At 43.9% G+C, this 21,731-nt stretch overlaps 1 protein-coding gene across 1 annotated transcript in view; it reads right to left on the reverse strand.

Moving 5' to 3' along the window:
* Positions 1-21,731, reverse strand: part of SEMA3E (semaphorin 3E) — a 175,742-nt gene that overhangs the window by 53,397 nt on the left and 100,614 nt on the right. Inside the window, exons 2-4 of the mRNA XM_004582505.2 lie at positions 16,786-16,946; positions 4,290-4,349; positions 1,999-2,118 (exon numbers count right to left, since the gene is read on the reverse strand). Coding sequence (XP_004582562.2) covers positions 1,999-2,118; positions 4,290-4,349; positions 16,786-16,946 — 341 coding nt within the window. The remainder of the gene's footprint in view (positions 1-1,998; positions 2,119-4,289; positions 4,350-16,785; positions 16,947-21,731) is intronic.

Raw genomic sequence — 21,731 nt, forward strand, 5'->3', positions numbered from 1 at the left:
GGCATTTTCAGATCAATGAAAACTGAGTTTGTTACCAGCAGATGTGTACCATAAGATGCACTCAGACAAATACATGAACACGCAGGTGCCCCCTGTGCATCTGCATACACGTGTGTCTTCTGACTTCTCATTGGCCTGATCTGCCTTCCCAAACACCAATGTTCTACTATACCATCTGCACTGTTTCTTTAAGACGGCTCAATAAAAACACTCTGTGATGTACTCATATCTGTGCATGTTACCTTCCTTTAATCTACAACTGGACACGACTGCCCTTTACAATATGCTTGGAGGGACTGGTGTTGCGGTGCAATGGGCCAAGTCGCTGCCTGTGAGGCCTATGTCCTATAGGAACACTGTTCCACTTCCAGTTGCTCCACTTCCACTCCGGTTCCCTGTGATTCGCCTCAGAAAGCAGCGGGAGATGACCCATGTGCTTGAGTGCCCATTGCCCACCTGGGGGGCCTGGGTGGATTTCCAGCTTCAAGGCATTGGCCTAGCCCAGTCCTCGCCACTGTGGCCATCTGGAGAGTGAACTAGTGGGTGGGAGATCTCACTCTTATTCTCTCCTCCGTAGGTCTGCCTTTCAAATACACAGAGACACTTTTTTTATATAAACATAAAATACACTAATGACAACTCCTTGTCAAGCTAGTCGACAGCTAATGTACCTCACTCAAGGGTACTTTTTAATACTGCTACTAATCATTTCAAATATTGCTAATTATAATACACCTGAGTGTTAACTAGAGGAAGGAATATCAGAAATATTTTTAATTATATTCTTTATATCTTTATATTCTTTATATCTGGTGGCTAGAAATAGAGCCTCTGCTATCCTTTAGTAAATGGGGTGTAAGAACCAAGATGAGTTAGCACTGTGCCCTCATTGATGTGTGTCCCACTTTAACGCAGGATTCAGATTTCAGATCTAAAGGAAAGATCAAAAGATCAGGCATCTTGACATCAGAGTGTTATCTCGGAGCTCCAGTGTGAGGATGGGAGATAATGTGCCTTAGCAGGCAGGTGAGACAGTGAGCCTTTAGAGCTCCCTACTGTGTGGGCCCAGCCTCCATGACTGGCCTCCCAGCCTACTACTGGTGAAGAGTGTTTGTGTACAGAATTCTGCTGGGATCAGCTTTCAGGGCACACGCCCCTTGTGGGGGGCTCTCAGGGAAGGAGACAGAGAGCCCCCATATGGTGATTTACCTTTAATCCCTTGGACATATTCCCACTCCGCATTCCCACCTCACCTGACTCGGAAAAAGTAACTACACATTCAAAACGTCCTTGTGTGGCCTTGATAAGACATAATGTGTATTGGCTTATTTACATAATTATATATTTGGTGGTGAAATTATTCTTATTAATTTTAAAAAAGATTTATGTATTTGAAAGGCAGAATTACAGAGAAAAGGAGTATTGGAGAGGCATCTTTTATCTGATACTTCACTCCCCAAATGGCTGCAGGGACCAGGGTTGGGCTAGGTTGAAGGCAGGGGCCAGGAGCTTATTCTGGATCTCCTATGCGGGTGCAGGGGTCTAAGCATTTGGGTCATCCTTAGCTGCTTTTCTACATACATTTGCCAGGAGATGGGAGCTGGACAGGAAGTGGAGCAGCTGGGACTTGAATTGGTACCCATATGGGATGTCAGCACTGCAGGCGATGGCTTTGCTAGCTATGCCACAGTGCCAGTTCCAATGGCAAAACTAATGAAGGACATAGGAACACTACAGAGCACACAGCTTGATTATAACACATGTGTTTGAAGTTGGTCAACTGAACCCACAACATTATTCAGAGAAGGAATAGTGAGAGAAGTACCGGATGCATGGATTTTACAGTGAGCAGGATTCACAGGAGGCCCAGCAAGGAGTCTGTCCTGTCTCAGAAGTGCAGAGCACCTAACCAACACTGGTGTCCTTCCCAGGAGTTGCATCACCCTTCTTCCCTTAGAAAGAAAGCTGTCTGAAGCATCGGCTGTGCCGTGGCCTTACCTCCAAATGGTACCCAACCCTGACGAAGGCGCACAGGGGGTCAAAGGCTCCGGTGCCGCAGGTCAGAAGGTGTGTCCTGTTATAGTGGTGCAAAACCCTCACGTAGTTTGCACATTCACTCTGAAGTAGGAACAAAAGGGAGCAAGTTGGTTAATGTCATCCAAAGCACTTGGCCCTAGTAGAAAAACGCTGATTTCCTATAACCCTAGGACTCTCAGCTTCACCACTAGCCAGCCTTGGATGTAGCGGGCAGGAAGGGCAGGTGGAAGAGGAAAGGGACCCAGGGATGGGGTGGGAGAAGCAGCTGGGGTGCCCAGTACATATTTCAGCAAACGGCTATCAGGGGTGTATCCTACATCATATGTTCTAGTTCACAGCTAAAGAATTTAAAAAGCACCGCATGGACATCAGCCCAGGCACACAGTGCTGCAGGCAACATCAACACGTCCCTCCGTGTAGTGAAGCTACCCCTGGGCCTGCTGCTCTTTAAGCAGAATATCAACAGTGAATCAGCATGAAGCCAGGAGTCTGATAATTAGAACAGCTCTGTTCTGGGTGAAGAAACTTCTACAGACCTGAAGGTGTCACAGCACTGGGGCATTCTGAAGGCCAGTTTTCCAGTCTCTGAATGCTCGGAGAGCTAAGAACAGAAATCACCCTGGATTGTAGGGTTCCTAGAAGATGATAGTCCAGGGACGAGCAGCCTTTCTCAACAAAGTGACCAGACTGTCGATTCATTTTGTTAGGTGGGCCACATGGTCCCCATGGCAGTGGCTTCCCTCCATGCTCTCGCATGAACACAGTCATAGGCAACGCCAACTGTCTGTGCATGGCTGTGTCATGATAGAACTTTAGTGCACAAAAACTGACCCATGGCCACACTTGCTTGTGGGACCATCCAGCTGAGCTTCTTGAGGGCAGAATAGCATTTCACACATCTCTGCATCCCCGTTACACCAGTGCCCAACAGAGACTACACACTTCACAGGGTTTAATACACTTGTGATTCAGTATGTTTTAGGATCAATATGCTGGATAAAAAAAGTTCAAAACTATTGAAAATCCAATTTTGGCTACATAAATTCTAACTAGCACCCTCTTGGAAAGCTAGGGGCTGTTTTATTAGCAATAAATTATGAAAGAAATATGCATCTGAAATATGAAATTTGGCATCTGAATGCTAAATATTATCTTGAAATCAATACACGAGATGAACAGTACAGGTAATGCTTTATAAGGATATACTGTGATGCCAACCCGTTAGTTTCTTGTCACGGGGCTGGGATGAACAGGCTAGCAAGCCCATGTCATCGGAAGTGACTGGAACAATAGCAAGTCTGAGGAAAGCGATGCTGGTTGATGTGAACACACAGATGGGTTTCTCTGACTTCCCACCCTCCTGGCATGCCATTCTGTGGGCTGCCATTCAGGCACAGTGGAAGCGTTCTGTTCTCGCATAGCTGCTCCTGTGTTTCCGTCACAGCCTGGCATGAACCAATCCCACCACGTTTTGGCTCAGTGCAGCTTAGCTTGACAGGGCAGTGAGTGTGTTCAATTAGTCAGCATGTGGGCTAAGGCTGTAAGAATGTGTTCACTCATTCCTTGGCTGTGACCCAACTGCTACAGAAAATCCAGTCCGTACAACGTGTGGTGGTCTTTTATTTGGCATCTTTGTTTTTCTTACGAAAACAAGGCTCAGTTCACCTTCAAAGGCACACAGACACTGGGCCATCAGATCAGTCAGCGACTCCCAGCATGCCAGTCCTCTCACTCACACCTTGGTGTGGAAGGGGCTGTGTCCAGAAGCTGCCACTCACGCGTGGCAGAGAAGACAATATTGCTTCTTAGAGCAGGAGAGGCCCTCAGAACATTCTGGAATAGGTAATGCACGTGTGTGGCCTTTGGTCACTCTGTGTTTTCTCTCCCTTTGTTTTTTATTTGTTTCTCATTTACTGCTCAATACAAATCTCACAAAGGATGTGATTATCTTTTTCTCAAACAAAAAACTACCTTTGATTATTTTTCTCCCAAATACATAGGAACTAAGCATTAGCTTGAGGGACATAGAAGCTCAAGTTGGTTAAGATGCAATAAGCAAAATTAAAATCAAGATCTGAATGGCCCTGTGGCTTCCTTTAACTCTATATTGAAATTTTTATTTATCCATACATTTTAAATATGCATATTTTTTCTCATAAGTTTCAGCTCTTTTTAAAGCAGCAAATAAAAGTTTAGTTACTTAATCTTTTGTGGTTGATCAGAGGAAAAACTGACAATGAAGTAAGACTTACTGCATCTTTGCCTTTCATTATGCATTCTTGTGTTTTTAGCGCTGAGCTCGGCCAGTGTATCTGAAACAAAGATAATGCGCTATTATGGCAATTACATGTAAAAATAAACCGTATTACAGAACCATTTATTTTCTTTTATAATTAATACAGTTCTATTTTGTTCCATTTTCTGAGAAGAGAAAAACCAGATTTTATCTCCTTCCCCTAATTATTTGCATAATTAAGAACCTTATTGCTGCTTTTATTTCATGCTAAGCCTTATTTTAAAAATCTTTTTGAAGCCTCATCACAAGTCAGTCAGTTCTTAATCACATGCTGGCCTTTCTCCTGAACTTGACCCTCTATCCGTTCAGTTTAGGCACTACCGTGAGTTCTGTTTGCATTTTTATCTTCAGCATGCATCTTCTGGGGAGGGACAGGCCATCACATCTGCTGTGTGAAGCGCTGGAGAGAGTGAATGACTCCTTGAAGACTGATTGAAGTGCATCACCCAGCAGGGTACTACACTTTGGATTTGATTATTTTTTTCAAACACCACTTAACTTTGATCGGTTTCAACTGGCTACCAGGAAGTTTCCATCACATTTCAAGGGTTTTGGCTTTTTCTCTGAAGAGGCAGAAAACGCCCAGTGCTTCGTGGTCATCTCTGAGAGCTTGGGAACACAGAGGGTGTCGGTAGCCAATGTTCACTGGGCTCCTACATTTCTGATGATAAAATGTAATCTTTTTATTATTTGACCATTTTCTTCTAGGATTCTTCTGCTCCTCTACAGACCTGATCATACGACGCGCCAGACATGGTGCTGAGTCTCACTGTAATTTTTTCTTCCGTTTGCATTACAAAGTCACTTGCACAGAACTATCCATGGTCACTGCCATCCTTAGCCTGGAAAAGTCCTTTCTATTTCCCTAGTCTTTCCTTCCTGTAGGCTCTGCCTTCATCCCCTCAGCAGACAACAACTGCATCTATTACTGTGTACTCTTAAATTTGTTGGTATATATCACTTTTCAAAAAAAATTATCTATTTTCAGTGTATTTGAAAGGCAGAAACTCAGAGATGGAGAGAGATCTTCCATCTGCCTGACACAGATAGGACCTGGCCAGGACAAAGCTGGGATCCTGAAATTCAATCCAGTCTCACTGTGTGTTGCAGGGATCCAGGACTTCGAGCCTTCCCGCATGCGCATCAGCAGGAAGCTGAATTAGAAGCAGAACAGCTGGGACTCCAACCAGTTACTCTGATACGGGACAGGGGCATCTCAGGCAGTGACTTCATGGATGCGCCAAATGCCTGTCCATGTGTGTACACGCTTACAAAATGCATGCACTCTCTGTGCAGACTCCTAATTCACACGCCTGACATTGACTTGTACCTCTCTTTTTTCCCTCTTTCATGTACACATTTGGGTTCTTTGCCTCCAGAGCCCCCTGGGCACACAGAGCCTGCTGTTTCTTCTTGCTGAGTGACTTTTCTTATCTGTACTCCCAGGGATGGATACCTGATCGTCCCCTTTTGGTACTTGTGTGGGATACTAACAGGGCATGGAGCCAGGACCAGAATTAGGAGACTTTCTCATTTTTGTGCTGAGCATGTTAAAGGCACATCCAGGGGCCATGCTGAGGTGCTGGCATCATATGTGGCCAACAGACTCTCAGCTGCTCCCTTCCCATGCAGCTTCCTGATGTGTTTTATTGTGCTTGTTACATGACTGAATTTAGTATCACAGGACTAGCACTCTGACTGCATTTCAAATATCAAGTAAGCAGTGCCGACATTGATGTAATGAGCCCCAGAGTTGGCCACCAGCTTGATTGAACAGCAGGTGCCCCTTACGCTCTTCCTACAGCATACACAGTTTACATGAAAACACACGAGTGCTCGTATGTTGCAACACAAGAACAAAAGATGAAGGGAAGAAAAACAGAGATCTGGAGGAAAATCAACAAAAGAAGCCAAAGGCACAAAATCCTAGAGTGGGTGTTTATTTAAGCAATGAATCCAGCAGTGCCTGACATGTAGTTCATGTAAACACTTCAGTGTTGGGATAAGTGATGTGGTGCAGCAAGCTGAGCTCCAGTTTGGGATGTGTGCACTCATGGAGTGCTGGGCTCGAGTTTCCATCCAGCCTTTGGCTGCCTCCTGGTAGGAGGCAGCAGATCACGGCTTGAGGACTTTAGAACTTGTGAGTTTCTCATGATTGCCTGGACTACTCAAATGGACATGCTAGATTCTGGGCAGGCACATACTGAGTGTGCACATAATACAGATATGGGTGGATTCAAGAAAACAAAACATGAGTTTGAGGAGTGTCTTTCGGTGGGAAGATTTGCATGCAAGTTTGTTGACTGGTATGAAAAGACTAGCAAACATCTCACTCGCAGCTCAGGATATTTATCAGCATATTTCTTAAGATGTGGGGCTCTTCTTTTCTTTTTTGATTTGTGCACTTGATTTTAGGTTGCTTATTGGCCTATGAATTACAGAGGGCAAGGTGGGGGCTTATTTCTGTACCATGCCTGGAATAGTGTCCCAAAGACAACTCCTGTTTATTCAGCGGCTGTGGAAGGGCTTGCATCCACGGATCAACACCCTTAGGCACGTTCTGCGCAGAATCAGTGCACAAAGGTTGAGCGAAAAAGCTCTACCAGAGACTAAGAAAAGGAACCACGTCCAGCTTCAATAGGAAGGATATAGTGGGCAGACGCTAAACTTTGAAAGACTGGCAAAATTTCTGAGGGTAGACAAAAGGATGCTGAGCAGATCCTGCAGGCCAACGGAAGGAGAGAGACAAAGCCCAACACACGGGAGCCCTCCCTGGGGAGAGTGGGAGGTGGCGGAGAGGGCTCGTTCCAGTTGTGTTGCTTGTTTGCTTGTGTAATACAGTTAACAGCTCAGGACTGCATCAAGACCATAACCCAGGGGACAGATTAGGACGAGAAAGACGTCACTGGAAATGAAGAATGACTTTTTAAAGCCATCACGTAGCAAAGTCCTGCCAAGCTCACGAGAGAAGTGATTTTCTCCATTGGTCCTGGCAGCATGTCTCCTGGTCCTACTCCAGAATTTAGCATCAACAAAGCCCATGACATTGAGCTGTTTGTTCTGCACAAAACTTTCCTAGAGGCAGTTAAGCTACAGGGTGCAGTGTTATTTCCAAGTTCCCTGGACCCCAAAATGGTACAAAACACAAAGGTTAAATCCACACCATTTCCTCACGGTACACCACAATATAATTTAATTGTTCCACTGCAGGTTAGCAGACCACTTGTTATTCTTGTACATCTTGAAGGAGAAAAATAAAGATTCATTCAATGTAGTCTATCTTCATAGAATGTACTTAAGTGGCTAAGACTCTATTACTAAATTTCACTTATTCTAATGAAAAACATCAGCTTGTATTTGGAATTTTTCTTTCCACATTTTATATCTACATGCAAAACCAGTGTCTACCAAGGTACATTTTAATTCTACATACTATATATGCCATTATAATAAATGAAATATATTTTGAATAAAACACATTCCTAATACTTTATAAAGTGTAAGTCTTAACCTGAACGCTTGACTGGCCTTAGTGTTTCTGCCTTTGTGCTTTTTAAAGGCTGACATGACTCAAGCACCTTTTGGGCCTGAATTATAGTCTTTTGGATGACAGACAAAATTGGTGCTTGACAAGCTTATTTTGAAAGCACTTGACCTAGAACAATATTATAGTGACACAAACATTAGTGGTCTGGCACATGCCCTTTCTTTATGGATGAGATGTGTTCAACTGCTATCATTAGCATGAAATATCATCTTACATTTACATGCAAATTACATTTTAATGCCTTTCTCTAAGTCAATAAAAATTTAATTCCAAAACACCAGCTCATTTTCACCTCTGACGCAAAATAGTTGAGTAAATAAGAAAAGTATGCCTATTTTTATAAACAGAATTATCAAACAGGGCTATCATTTCTCTAGTTCTCCCATTTAAGTAGCAGACTGTCAGCTCAAAATTACAGTGATGAGAATAATTATAGTGAAACCTGCTCAAATTTAGAAGCTTAGAGAAAAGCTGTGGACTGAAGTGGCTTCAATTGAAAGCTTATTATTCAATTTGGAGCATTCTATGTCTTCTCATAAAATAGGGCTTAAATAAACATACTGATCTTTTATGTTTTCATGGAATGGAACAAAAGAAAAATTTGTACCTCAAACTAGTATCCAAGGGGATAGTTTTAATATGTTTATCAGGAAGTCTTATTAATTCTTATTAGTTAATTAAATGTGTACAGATTGCAAAGGGCTGCAAAACCAGAATGGTGGCCAGATGACGCATGCTGTGTGGCTGAGGGCCCTGCTGTGCCAGCCTGTGGGTTCCCAGTACCGCCGCCAGAACCAACGGCTCCACTGGTTCTCAAGCGTTGCTAGGGTGAGATGCAGCCATGCCATGGGCAGGAGCACCATGGGAGTCAGAAGTCATGGCGTGGCGTCCTGTACACACTGGGAGACAGATGTTTTCCTGTAGGCAGGATTCTGCTGCTCAGGGATGTCAATGTAGAAATGCTTGTTTCCCAGGCAAAATACTTGGTTCTAAATTCTAACTGCCACTTAATGAGTTTCATGACTCCCCTCTCTTCCTTCCATTTATCCAAAATACTACAGATGGGTAAAAACTGGGCTATCATTTCTGTGTTGTTCCCATATTCAGAATTCCCCAGGGACTCCAGCATTGCTTGGAAGATGAAGTTGCAAAAGTGCAGAAGTTACCACCAAGTCACATTCCACCACTAACTCTCCTGGTGCACCTGGCCCCATCCATGTGTCCCTGTCCCACCTTCTACTTCGGCCAAGGACATCAGTTCTACAGCTTCCATTCTTCCTCTGCTCCTTGCTCTGTCTGTGCCCACTTGTCAATCAAACCTCTCTCACTCTAAGTCCAATGTTATGTCAACTTTATCAAATTGTGGTGTGTTAAAATCATCAACATTCATATTTCTTTTAATGCTGTCTACACTTATAAGAGCTTTTACTTTATATGTTGGGATGACACTTCATTTGTGGATAAAATATCAAGTCAATCACATCTTTACTGTGGTTGATAATTATTTAAAAAGCACTAAAATTCCTTGATGGACAAGTCATGTTGATGAGACAGTTAATCATGGGGTCCCTCCATAGCTTTAGAATAGGGGCTTGGCACTAGAGGTTAGGGGTTGGAATGTTCAAAGCCAACCCTCAGCTCCTGGGATGGGACAGAATGAGCTGAGTCCCATGGCCCATGGTTTAATCCATTGTGTCTCTACAATGAGGCTTCAATTAGAATTCTGAATCAGGAGCTTCACAGAGCTTACTGATTGGTGAATGGACTGATGTCCTGGGAACAGGTGCACCGACTCCTTGGGGAAAAGCATTTGTAATTGGGACCGCTTCAGACCTTGCACAATGTTCCCGTTCATCTTGTAATCATAGGCAAAAAGTGGTAATCATGGGCAAAAAATGTATACTCTCCTCTAGGAACCACTTTCCCAACCAAAGCTTTAGTATACACTCATTTGGGAGTACCAGCCTAAGCTCTGCTCCCAGTTCCAGCCTCCCGCTAACGTGCATCCTGGGAGGCGGCAGGTGATGGCACAACTCCTTGAGTCCCTGTTATCCACGGGGGAGGCCCAGCTGGATTCTTGCTCCTGCTCTGGCCTGGTCCAGTCCTGGCTGTTATGGAATGAGCCAGTAGCTGTAAGATCCCTCATTTTCTTTCCTTCCTTCCCTTTCAACTTAAAAAACAAAAAAGACATGGCAGCACAGAATTATCTAGTTTATATATATAAAATGATAGACAACATTTACATACTGCTTACAATGTTTAAGCACATCACTCATCTGACCTTCCAAAGAAAAGCGAAGAGAAAGGTCCTGGGGTTATCACTCCTTACAGACGGGGAGAAGGAGAAACAGAGCCACCACATCTACATCTACAAACCTGTATCATGGAAAATAGTAACACTAGAAAATTTAAAGAAGAAATCAGCTGCTAGAGAGCTCATATCTGATCGGCAATAGACTTGAGATGAGAGTCTGGGCAGTTGCCTCCAGAATCTGTAATTCTTTGCCATTCTACGCTTGCTCCTTTTCAAAAGCTTCTACAACAGAAGTGAACTATAATAAGTTAGAATGGAATTTTAAAAGTGAACATATTGACTTCTTGTGTCTAGTTTCAAAAAAGCATGTTATCTGTCAATTGTGCCCCATTCCAGCAATGAAATATTGATCAGAAAGAATGAGAACTTTTGAATTGTGCAGCAATAGAAAAAAATGCACCATGCTTTACATTTATTTATAGCAAAGTTAAGTATAAATAAGAATCTAAGTTTTCATCAAGGAATACAAGAAAAAACATAGTGTTTAAGATATTCTTAGTGCTTCATGGAAAAACTTTACCATGTACACTATGTGGAAGATCTTAACTTTTGATACTATTAACATTAATTTTAGTTTACTAATGAGCATTATCATTATGCTATGAAACATTAAAATGTTTTAAAGTCATAGGACAAGTTTTTTTTAAAAAAATCACATCATTAAAAAAAAGCGACCGTTTGAGTTTCCAGTTGTGTGAATACTACATTGGCTCTAAGAAAACACCAGGATATTTTTTCAGTTATTCATCATTTTTGGCTCTTCTTATGCATATTTAAAATTTTATTCATCTATTTGAGGGGCAGAGAGAGACGCAGAGAGAAAAACATGCAGAGAGAGAAAGCCCGTACCTGTGAGCTCACTCTCCAAGTGTCTATAGTCCCTGCAGCCGTGGCTGGCCCAGGCTGGGAGCCAGTGACTCAACTGGGATCTCCCCAAGGGATGGCAGGGATGCAGCTATTCGCGCCCTCTGGCACTGCCTCCCAGAGACTGCACTAACAGGAAGCTGGAGTCAGGAGATGGAGCTGGAACTCAAACCAAAGCCCTCTGTTAACAGCCACAGGAGTCCCAGCTGACACCTCGGCCAGACCTTCCTCATCAACCAAGCATTTTCTGAGATTGATTCAACTCTTTAAAATACTTAACCACAAATTTTACATGTCTCTATTCAGACCCTAAGGATTTAAGATCAATTGAATTATACCAGAGATTTAAGTTCACACAGCTTTGCATCATTGTCCAATTAGAACATAATTCTGCTACACACGAAGCTGCAAGATTGCCAAGTAGAAAGTCTAACCATCGCCCAACACAGTCTCTACCCTGCTGCTTGTGACTTGACAATTCCAGTAGAGTACATCTGCCCAGGAAGGAGGAGAGAAGAGGCATGCACTTCTGTTTTAATTGTCCAGACTGAAGCAGAGTTTAAACACTGAGTAACAATGAGGCAATTTAAACCTGAGATGCCCCAACTGCCTGCTTTGGAACCCTAGCCACCTAGCTGGAGCCCTAACTGCCAGGGGCTGAAGTCCTAACCAGCTGGAGCTGGAGCCCTAACTGCCAGGGGCTGAAGTCCTAACCAGCTGGAGCTGGAGCCCTAATGGCCTGGGGCTGGAGCCCTCCCTAACCACCTGGGGCAGGAGCCCCAATGGCCTGGGGCTGGAGCTCTAGCCCATTGAAAGACTGGAGTTTCAGCAAAAAGAAACAGGCTTTGCAGGAGCCCTGAGGGATCTGCAGAAACAGAACAGCAAACTTCCTTCGGGATTAGAGAGGGGAACTTCTTCTGGTCCTTGCTTAGCTCCAGCTTTGGATCCCCACCCTCTCTTGCAATGACCATCAGGATCGCCCCAGAGGGCCCCCCCCCCCAATAGAATAGATAGTCAAAGAAATTGAAGGGAAGATTAGAACCAAACAAGAACTGATCAACGGGGATCCACATATACCTTACTAGATAGGACACAAAGATTAGTTTCTCTTCACTAGGGTATGGAAGATTTCTCTGCACACCCCTCCTAAAACTGTTCTGCACCTCAACTGTTGACAAAGGCCTTGTTAGATTTATAAGCCAGTTTATACTATCCTAAAATCTACCAAGTACAGCAAAATTATGCGTAAACACAATAACCTGCTAAATACTAAAATGAAAACAGTCATGAGATAGCTGAATAGTACCCTATAGCCACTTAAAGGTATATAGCAGCCGGTTCTGTGCACAAACGAAAATTGAAGAGTCAATGAAGTAGTCACAAGATGTGGTTAAGATCTTGCACTGTTATAACGTATTGATTACTCAATACCATGCCAATTAATTCCATAATGTTGTAAATTGTTGTTGATGTTGTGCTGGGGCTTCCAATTGAATGGGATGATATTCTGCCAGCTCTACCTTCAGACCAGAGAAGGTCTCCCCAAGAAACTGTTGAAATTATCTGGACAATAAGATGCTGGACTCTATGCTTGGTACATGGTTGCAACAAAAGAATCTTGACTTAATTTGAACTGTAATACTGCAACTAGGTGGAGGAATCCACCATGGGGGAGGGCACGGGGAGGGGATGGGGGAATCCCAGAACCTATGAAACTGTGTCACATAATGCAACGTAATTAATTTAAAAAATAAATAAAAAAAAGAAAAAAGAGAAATAGGCTTTGGTGTTGTTTGTTTTCTTAGAGCTTGATACAGATGTAAGCAGAATCGACAGGTGGCCAAGTGAGAGGGGCCTGGGACACCCTGACTTTCTCTGAGTCCTCAGTCCATCTGGTCTGCTCTGCCATCCTCAGACACTCATATCAGGACCAGGGAATCTCACAGGGCTTTCATTTTTTTAGATCTTTTATCCATTGATTCATTCCTCAAGTGGCCGCAACAGCTAGAGCTGAGTTGATCTGAAGCCAGGAGTCTGGAGCTTCCTCTGGGTTTCCAATGAGGGTGCAGGGTCCCAAGGCTTTGGGCCATCCTCGACGGCTTTCTCAGGCCACAGGCTGGCAGCTGGTTGGGAAGCAGGGCCGCTAGGATTAGAACTGGTGCCCATATGGGATCCCAGCATGTGCAAGGTGAGGACTTTAGCCACCAGGCTACCATGCTGGGCCCAGGGCTTCTACCCACAGAACTATTTCCTCTAGTCCAGCCAATGCTGTTTTTGCACCAAAAGACTTCAGAAAAATGCAAAAAATTTCTTAGATTGTTACAGCTGAGGTCAAGAGTTCTAGCCTAGGAAGTCTTACGTTATTGGGGTTAGGTGGGGCAGATTTTAGAGACTTTGAGAGAGAATATAAAAATCACCAGCTTCTGGAAGACAGAAGGTGCTCACGTTAGATAAAGCAAAGGAAGTTATCAAGTCAGAAGTTCAGGAGTAAGGATGATGATTTAGTGCCAGAATGAACTGCTCTATTTTGCCATGAGGGTTAAGGGCATTTTATGTCACGTACATATGTCAGAACAGGATTTTATTGTGATAGGCTATAATTACATGGTCAGAAATGTAATAAACAATCTGTAAAGCAAAGCTAATACTCAATACTTACTGCACTAATACAGTGTAGCAAGTTTATCAAATGGTGGATTCTTAGTTGTTTCAAAACTGCATGGGAAAAAAAAAAACAATCCTAGAAGTGTGCATATCTAATAAATTCTGATGATTTTACATCAAAACTGTTCAGCAGCACATATAGGCCCAGAATTTCCCAGGGCCTGTAGAGATACATAGTAGTCCAGCATTTCACAATACTGTATGCACACGGCGATCACCCGAAAGGGTCTCTGACAGTGTCACCAGAAGTGGGCCTTACGCTAACTCGGCTGTCACTGCACTGAGCAGGCAGCCTATGGCGGGCCCACGCTGCTCCAGCTGGACGGACAGGCAGCGCTGGTGTAAAACAAGGAAGGCACAGCATTTGTGAGCTTTGAGGATTTCCCCTGGAGGACAGGAAGGCATTCCACTGAAGAGCCTGCATTGCTCTCTCCTTGGCGCGTTGCTAGACGCCCCAGGTGAGCTCAGCGACCAGACTCCACTCTGCAGCATTTTCTAAGAGTCAGCTCAGAGCTTCTCCGGGTCTCCAGCTCTGGTGTGGTTTTTGTCAGTCATTTCCTGCACATATTCTGGTCTCCGTGGTCTGGAAGGCCTGACGATACAAGCAGGCCCGAAGAATAAATGGAAATAGGCAGAGGATTCCCTTTCTGTGCCCTGAAGGGAAATCCCATTAATGTGGGAAGCTGCTGCCTCCCATCTCACTGTACAGGAAATGGCTCAGCAGGATTGTGAGAGGTGTCCAGAAACCTTGGTACCAATGTAGAGTCCTGGCTGTTCCACTTCTGCTCCAGCTGCTCACTAATGGCCTGGCACTTGCTAGTGGCACCAGAGGACGGCCTGAGTCCTTGGGCCCCAGCACCCACATGGGAGACCTGGCACTTGCTAGTGGCACCAGAGGACGGCCTGAGTCCTTGGGCCCCAGCACCCACTTGGGAGACCTGGCACTTGCTAGTGGCACCAGAGGACGGCCTGAGTCCTTGGGCCCCAGCACCCACATGGGAGACCTGGAAGAAGCTCTTGGATGCTGGCTTGGACTGGCCCAACTCTGATAACTGAGGCCATTTGGATAGCGACCCAGTGGATGGAGAATCTCTCTCTGTGTAACCTACTTCCAAGTAAAATAAATAAATACATAAATCTTAAAAAGAAAGAGAAAAAGAAACAAAAGAGCTGCAGAAATTCCCATAAACCAGGAACCTAAAGAGACAATTCAAAGCACGTAACTGCAGTCAAGCAATGTGTGTGTGTGTGTGTGGGGGGGGGGGTGCGTGTGTGAGTGTGTGTGTGTGTGTGTGGGGACAGGAGCATGATGGCGCAAATCCGTGATTCCACCATTTACATCATCTGTCAAGTTTGTGTGAAGGTTGAATAACACACTTATAAACACTCAAAATTCAGTGTTTTACTTTGGATCCTTCCTCAAGAAACTTGGACTTCTTCAGGAAAATACCAGACAGAAAGAAGGGTGATGTGGGAAGTTAGAGGACGGAGCCGCAGCCGGTAGGACAGGGGACCAGGGCAGAGGGATTTAACTTTAGGAAACAGGAAACACTGAACTGATGGACTCTCACACACTGAAAGGCAAAGACTGCGGTAGAGGAGGTGGTGAAAAATTAGTGGAATTAAAACGAGGACTTAAACATATGGAAAAAGTGATAATTTTTAACTTCAGCAGAAGCAAGAAAATTGCAGAAAGAAAGGAAGAGAGCAAAAAAGGAAGGAGGTAAGAATAAAGATTTGATAAGCCGGGCCTGGCGCAATGATAGCCCAGTGACTAAATCCTCACCTTGCATGCACAGGGATCCCATATGGGGGCCAGTTCCTGTCCTGGCTGCTCCACTTCCCACATAGCTCCCTGCTTGTGGCCTGGGAAGGCAGTGGAGGATGGCCCAAAGCCTTGGGAGACCCAGAAGAACCTGCACCCGCCTGGGTGACCCAGAAGAAGCTCCAGGTTCCTGGGTTTGGATCGGCTCAGCTCCAGCTGTTGCAGCCACTTGGGGAGTGAACCAGCAGACAGAAGATCTGTCTGTCCTCTTTGTAAATTTGACATTACAACAAAAACAAATAAATCTTTAAAAATTTGATAAGCCTACGCTGAGAGGCTCACTGGTGAACGCTGTTTTCCTGATTATAATAATGTCTAATGTGGTTGGATTTAACCAGGTTTGCTTCTAACTCTGGTGGGAATTCGGAGGATAGGGGACTGGAGAGTGGGGAGTGGCACACAGACCCTTGAAGGATGGTGCTGCAAAGAGGAAGCCTAAATCTTCCTCCTCCCTAATGCTCACAGCTGTCGTCTGAAATCAAAGATACTGAGAAAGAACTACACGAGAGTGCTTGTCAGAAATACAGAAATATAAAGCAAGAAAACACCAAAGATTTTAAACCATTTTCTGTGAGGTTTGGTAACTATCTAAGACCAAGGGTTGATGAGGCTCAGTTAGACAAAAGAATAAATGATCAAGAAAGCAGTTACATAATCCATGCATTCGTGCCAAGAAATACTATGGTCCAAATATTTCTGCCTGTTTCATGCAGACTGATACAAACCTAAAACAATGTAGATCAGTTCAATCTTGTCAGTAGAGACCATAAGAACTAGTTTTCTTCTTATCACAATCTTCTCATGAAGGCATTAGGCACTTGCATAATTTAATAGCATAGGTTAATCAACCAGGTTCAAAAGCATCAACGATATAGCCAATGGAACTGTGTGCTGTCACAGAACCGTATTTCTTCAAGCTCAATGCTGGAGTGATGATGCCCAGGGGAGTTATTACTTGTTCAGCATGTGTCAAACTGTATCTCACAACAGTGGGTGTGGTGACAAGAAGGTCATGCAAGAAGAATGTCAAAAGCACCAGTTGGGGTTTCTGGAAGTCCAGACATCCTGGGGGTTCTGGGCAAGTTCATGCACAATGGTGTAATTTCATTTGAATGAATATTTTATTTAAATGAAGTAATCGCTGAAAAATTTAAAGGTGAAAAAAAGCTCAAGCTACACCGTGCAGTTCACCCCTTCCCATCCCGAGCCTCGGCGCCTTGCTTCCCATGCTTTCGTACCTCTCTGTAGCCGTCGGCGATCCGTTCCAAGCTGAGTGAGTACAGGAGGTCCCTGCCGCCCACGAACAGCCGTTCCTGATACTCATCCAGCAGCATTGTCTGCAGGTCAAGAAAGCCAAAGGGGCTGAGGAAGATGGACGTTCTGTTCCGCTCCAAGAGCTCTGCAATACAAACAGACATGCGCACTAAACACAGGAGACGCGCAAACACCTTCCTTATTTCCCTACTGCCACCGAGCGGTTAGTGTTCATTTCAACAATTCCAGAGCCTTTGCCATGGATTGTTTGGAAATATTAGAAACAAGAGCGGATGGCTGTCCTCAGTACACACTGAGAGTTGGTTCCAGAACTTGCCTCTCTTTCGCAGATACCTAAATTCACAGGAGCACAAGTCCTTTATATAAAACAGTCTGGTGTTGGTATAATGGCTTATGCACATCTTCCCCCATACATCAAGTCACCAGGAGCTGACCTACGATGCATCCTGCTGCGCAGATGCTATGGACATAGCTGTGATGCTTTATTGCAAAGGGCCTAATGACAATGGACATCACTTTTTTTTTATTAATAACAATTGTTTTATTTCTTGTCCTAGCTTATTTTTTTTTAATTTTTAATTAATATTTAGCATTATGTGACAGTTTCATAGGCTTTGGGAATCCCCTTCCCCCTTCCCCTCCCCTCCCCCCTGGTGGATTCCTCCACCTTGATGCAGCATTACAGTTCAAATTCAATCAAGATTCTTTAATGGACATCACTTTTTTCAAGTATTTTTGATCCCCCATTGGTTGATTCTCGGTTACAGAGGCCACCCGGAGTCAGAGGACCGAAGATCCAGCACAACTGGCAGGATCTTTTTTTTTTAATTAAGAAATCTTTATTAACCAAACTCGGTGACAACAGGGCCCACTAGAAGTAGCAAATCACAAGTCCATATAGCAATACACACATTCGAAACCCCAAGAAATAAATGGTCATTACCCTGAAGCCCATCTGTTAAACTGATAACCTATGACCCAGCTTCTCCAGCAATATGTTATCCCAAGAGACATACAGTGAATAACCTGGACACACTTACAAAGCTGTAGACATTCACCTCTCCCTGGCTTTTCTGCCCTCATTCCATTACTGCTTGGCCTTACCTCTCCTGGAACTCTTGAAAAGTGCACAAATTAGAAATATAAAGCATCTTAGCATTACCATCTTTATTGTTCTGCCTAAGCAGTGAACAGAGGGTGAGAAATACAGAAATACAGGAGCCATGCTCAGGGGCTACCTGTCCTCAGAGTCTGTTTGCAGGAAGGACTGGCAGGAAATTTTAATGCACACAAATTAAAATCCTCCACAAATCTATGGATATAAACCCCCAATTCAACCTAATACCTAAAACAAATATTATTTTTAAATCAAGAAAAACATCATCCTTCATGACCTTTAATTATACTGCGCTTTCTGGAAGTCACTTTGCAGCTTCTCAATGTCACATTCCAAACGTATGCTAAACAATCCCACAGTGGGTCCACATAGATCCAGAGGAACACCAGCTCAGAGGAGCAGTGCACCTGTCTACCTGGAACTGATGCTCAATTTCACATGCAAAAGCAAACTGGCCACGCGCTATCAACACAGTGAGGTACATGGGTCACACGCTGGAGGAGGGGGGTCAGTGGTAACAGTGATGGCCACCGTGACATTGTCTGGTGTTTGTGTATCCACATCCATGCTGAAATCACACATGTGGGGTCACACACACATACACTGAATTTTGAGAAGGTGGGACTTAGGGAACCTCTTGTATGTGTGTGCATTTGCTGATTTGTTGGAAATACCTAGTCGCATGCGGCAGTTCAGTATCTCAACTTGGGAAAATGATTAAGTCAGGACCTTTGGCAATGAGAGAATATTGGAATATGAATGTTGAAGACTTCCTGAAGAGGCCTTTTGGGAAATACTGACAAGTCAGTGTGCAAAGCATCTCACAGAGAACCTGGCTGGCCCAGACACTGGAGTCCAGGCAGAGGTATAAAGCTTGACAAGCTTTGCAGGTGCCCACTCTTCCACCCTCTGTACCCAAAAGAGGAGAGATGAAAGAGGCTTTCCTTTCCCTTGACAGTTATCTTCTTTGTCTCCATCTTACTGTGAAGCTGTTGACACTCCAACTTTTGTGAGTAGGGTTAGCTCTCTCTTTTTTTTAAAAAAAGATTTATTTATTTTTGTTTGAACGTTAGATATATAGAGAAGAGGAAAGACACAGAGGAAGATCTTCCATCCAATGATTCACTCCCCAAGTGGCTGCAATGGCTGGCACTGAGCCAATCCGAAGCCAGGAGCCAGAAGTCTCCTCTGGGTCTCCCACGTAGGTGCAGGGTGCCAAAGCTTTAGGCCATCCTCAACTGCTTTCCCAGGCCACAAGCAGGGAGCTGAATGGGAAACAGGGACACTGGGACATGAACCGGCACCCTTATGGGATCCCTGTGCATGCAAGGCAAGGACTTTGGCCGTTAGGCTATCATGCTGGACCCAGGGTTAACTTTCAAACTTCAGTTTAAAAGCAGCCATACTGTTAAAATAATGTATCAATTTTAAGTTTAAAATTTGAGACCCTGAATGTTTTTTCCATCTAAATAAAGAATCTGAAAACAAGCTTGGAAGGTGGAACGAACAAATAATAGAGACTTCATTTGCGAGGGGGGGAGGGAAGAGTAATTTAGAGGTTAGAAGTCTTGAATCCAGGAAGACAAGCTGTTCTTATGTAATAATTTTGTCAAGGTAGAAGCATTCCATTTTCCTCCCCAGGCATTCCACAAACAGCAGGAGAAGTGCATTTTGGGATCCAGTATCCTAACAAAAACACAGATCAAAGCTGTCTGTGCCATTATACTATGTCTTTATCGGTAAGAATTTATGATTTGGTGTCAGGGCTGCCAAGTGTACTCGTTCCCAGAAGAAGTTTCCCAGTTATTCCCACGGATTGCCAAAACATCCCAATTTTATGCACAGTGAAGTCGTTGTGATGAGAAGTGTGATGATAGACTAGTTACCCATGAGCCAGATTCAACAGATTTCTAGGTGTTTCAAGAAGGCCTAGCATGAAAGCACCAGCCACCAAAGTTGGGAAGTACTGTGACACTGGAGGGGGTGGGGACAAATCCAGGATTACAGAATGGGATTTTTTTGGGGCACATGGACAGAAGCACGCCTTGGGTGGCAGCAAGACGGAAGACCCCTGTACTGTGAGACAAGACAAAGTGTCCAAAAACAAAGGTAGCCCTGTGTCACCAGAAGGTACCTGGACTTTTTCAAGAAATATTAACAGTCCAGGCTGCAGATAAGAGACATTGCAGGCATCAGGACCCAGCAAGAAGCACTGGGAAGATTATCTGAAGGACTTTGTTTACCCCCTGGGTTTTGGGATGACAGCCAGGGTCACCTAGAGGGCATTCATGTCAACTGGATCCTCACACTAGAATACAGAGTTGCTGCAACACCAGGGCACATGGCTTAGGACACTAAGTTTACTGGAGCATCAAAGTGCTAACAACACATGGAGTAGTCCGTGCTTATATACAATGTTTGACTGGAATGAGGGGTGGTCCGGCCACCAGTAACAGGCGTTCCACGAGTGAATTCCACCCAGCGGTTGATCTTCCTTAATTCCTGACGGGGTCACTAGCATTTCATTACCCTTGTGCGCTCACAGTGCGGACAGGGTACCAATGACGGCTGAGTGCATTATGATTCAAACAATCTAAAAGTAGCACTTATTAGTTCTCTGTTAATAGAAACTATCAACGTATCAATCTTATTTATATGTAAAAGAACTTTCCCAACTCGACCACCTCTCCAAAGCCTAGTCTACCCTGTGAGTTCACCAAGATGCACAGGTGCGTAGAGGTGGGCAAATGATAAGAGCAGAAGTGTGCCTCCTGCCAACACATTTTGTGACTATGCCTTTTAAATGGATTTGATGAATTTTTGTCAAGCAATAATCAACTATACTGTGACAGTTTAGAATACATTATGTTACTGATAGAGAAACTCAAGTGCCTGGAAGTTTATCTTAACAGAATTGTAATGAAACATTTCTCAAACCATAAGAATTAAACATGACAGTTAAAGTACAATAGGGGGCTGGCATTGTGATTCAAGCAGGTTAAGCCACCACTTACAATATTGTTATCCATGAGTGCCTATGTGAGTCCTGGCTGCTCCACTTCCAATCCAGCTCCTGCTGATCAGTCTCGGAAAGTGCTGGATAATGGCACAAGCATGGTAGCCCCTGTCCTCATGTGGAGACCAGATGGAGTTCTAGGATCTTGCCTTCAATCTGACCCAACCCTGGCTCTTGCGGCCACTTGGGGAATGAACCAGAGGATTAAAGATCTCTCTCCTCTTTCAAATAAATAAATATTTTAAAAAATGTATCAGATGTGCATATCATATCTGCAGAAAGTCTTACATATCGGGAACCTGGAGACCCCAGTTCTAAGCCCAGCTTTGACATCAACTGCTTGGGTAACCTAGAACAGCCTCATAACCTCTTCATATTGGAACCCCCACAGGTTGATCATTTTTTGAGTTTTAAAAGTCTCACTATTTGACTAACTTGCATTTCTAAAATGGAAGTGAAAAAATAGTGAAAAAAATAAGCAAGCTCAGCATGTATTGGTTGTAGAGTTCCTGGAAGTGCAATGCTGAGCCTATCTTTTGGCGAGTTTTAAGGAGGGACTGGTTCCTACATAAGAGCAAATACCACAAGTCTCGATTTCAGTTTGTCTAAAGAGAGGTTGTTAAAAATTCAGTTATAATTTCACATATTTAAATGATTATGGTGTCACCGAATGCTTTTTGGTGTTGTTTAAGGAACTTTGGAGATTATTTAGTCTGACTGACTCACACTGCATCAGAGGAGATTGTTGCCAAGGTATGGCTGGATACGTAAAACTC

This window comes from Ochotona princeps, chromosome 20 (genome assembly GCF_030435755.1).
Source record: "Ochotona princeps isolate mOchPri1 chromosome 20, mOchPri1.hap1, whole genome shotgun sequence".
NCBI lineage: Eukaryota > Metazoa > Chordata > Mammalia > Lagomorpha > Ochotonidae > Ochotona > Ochotona princeps.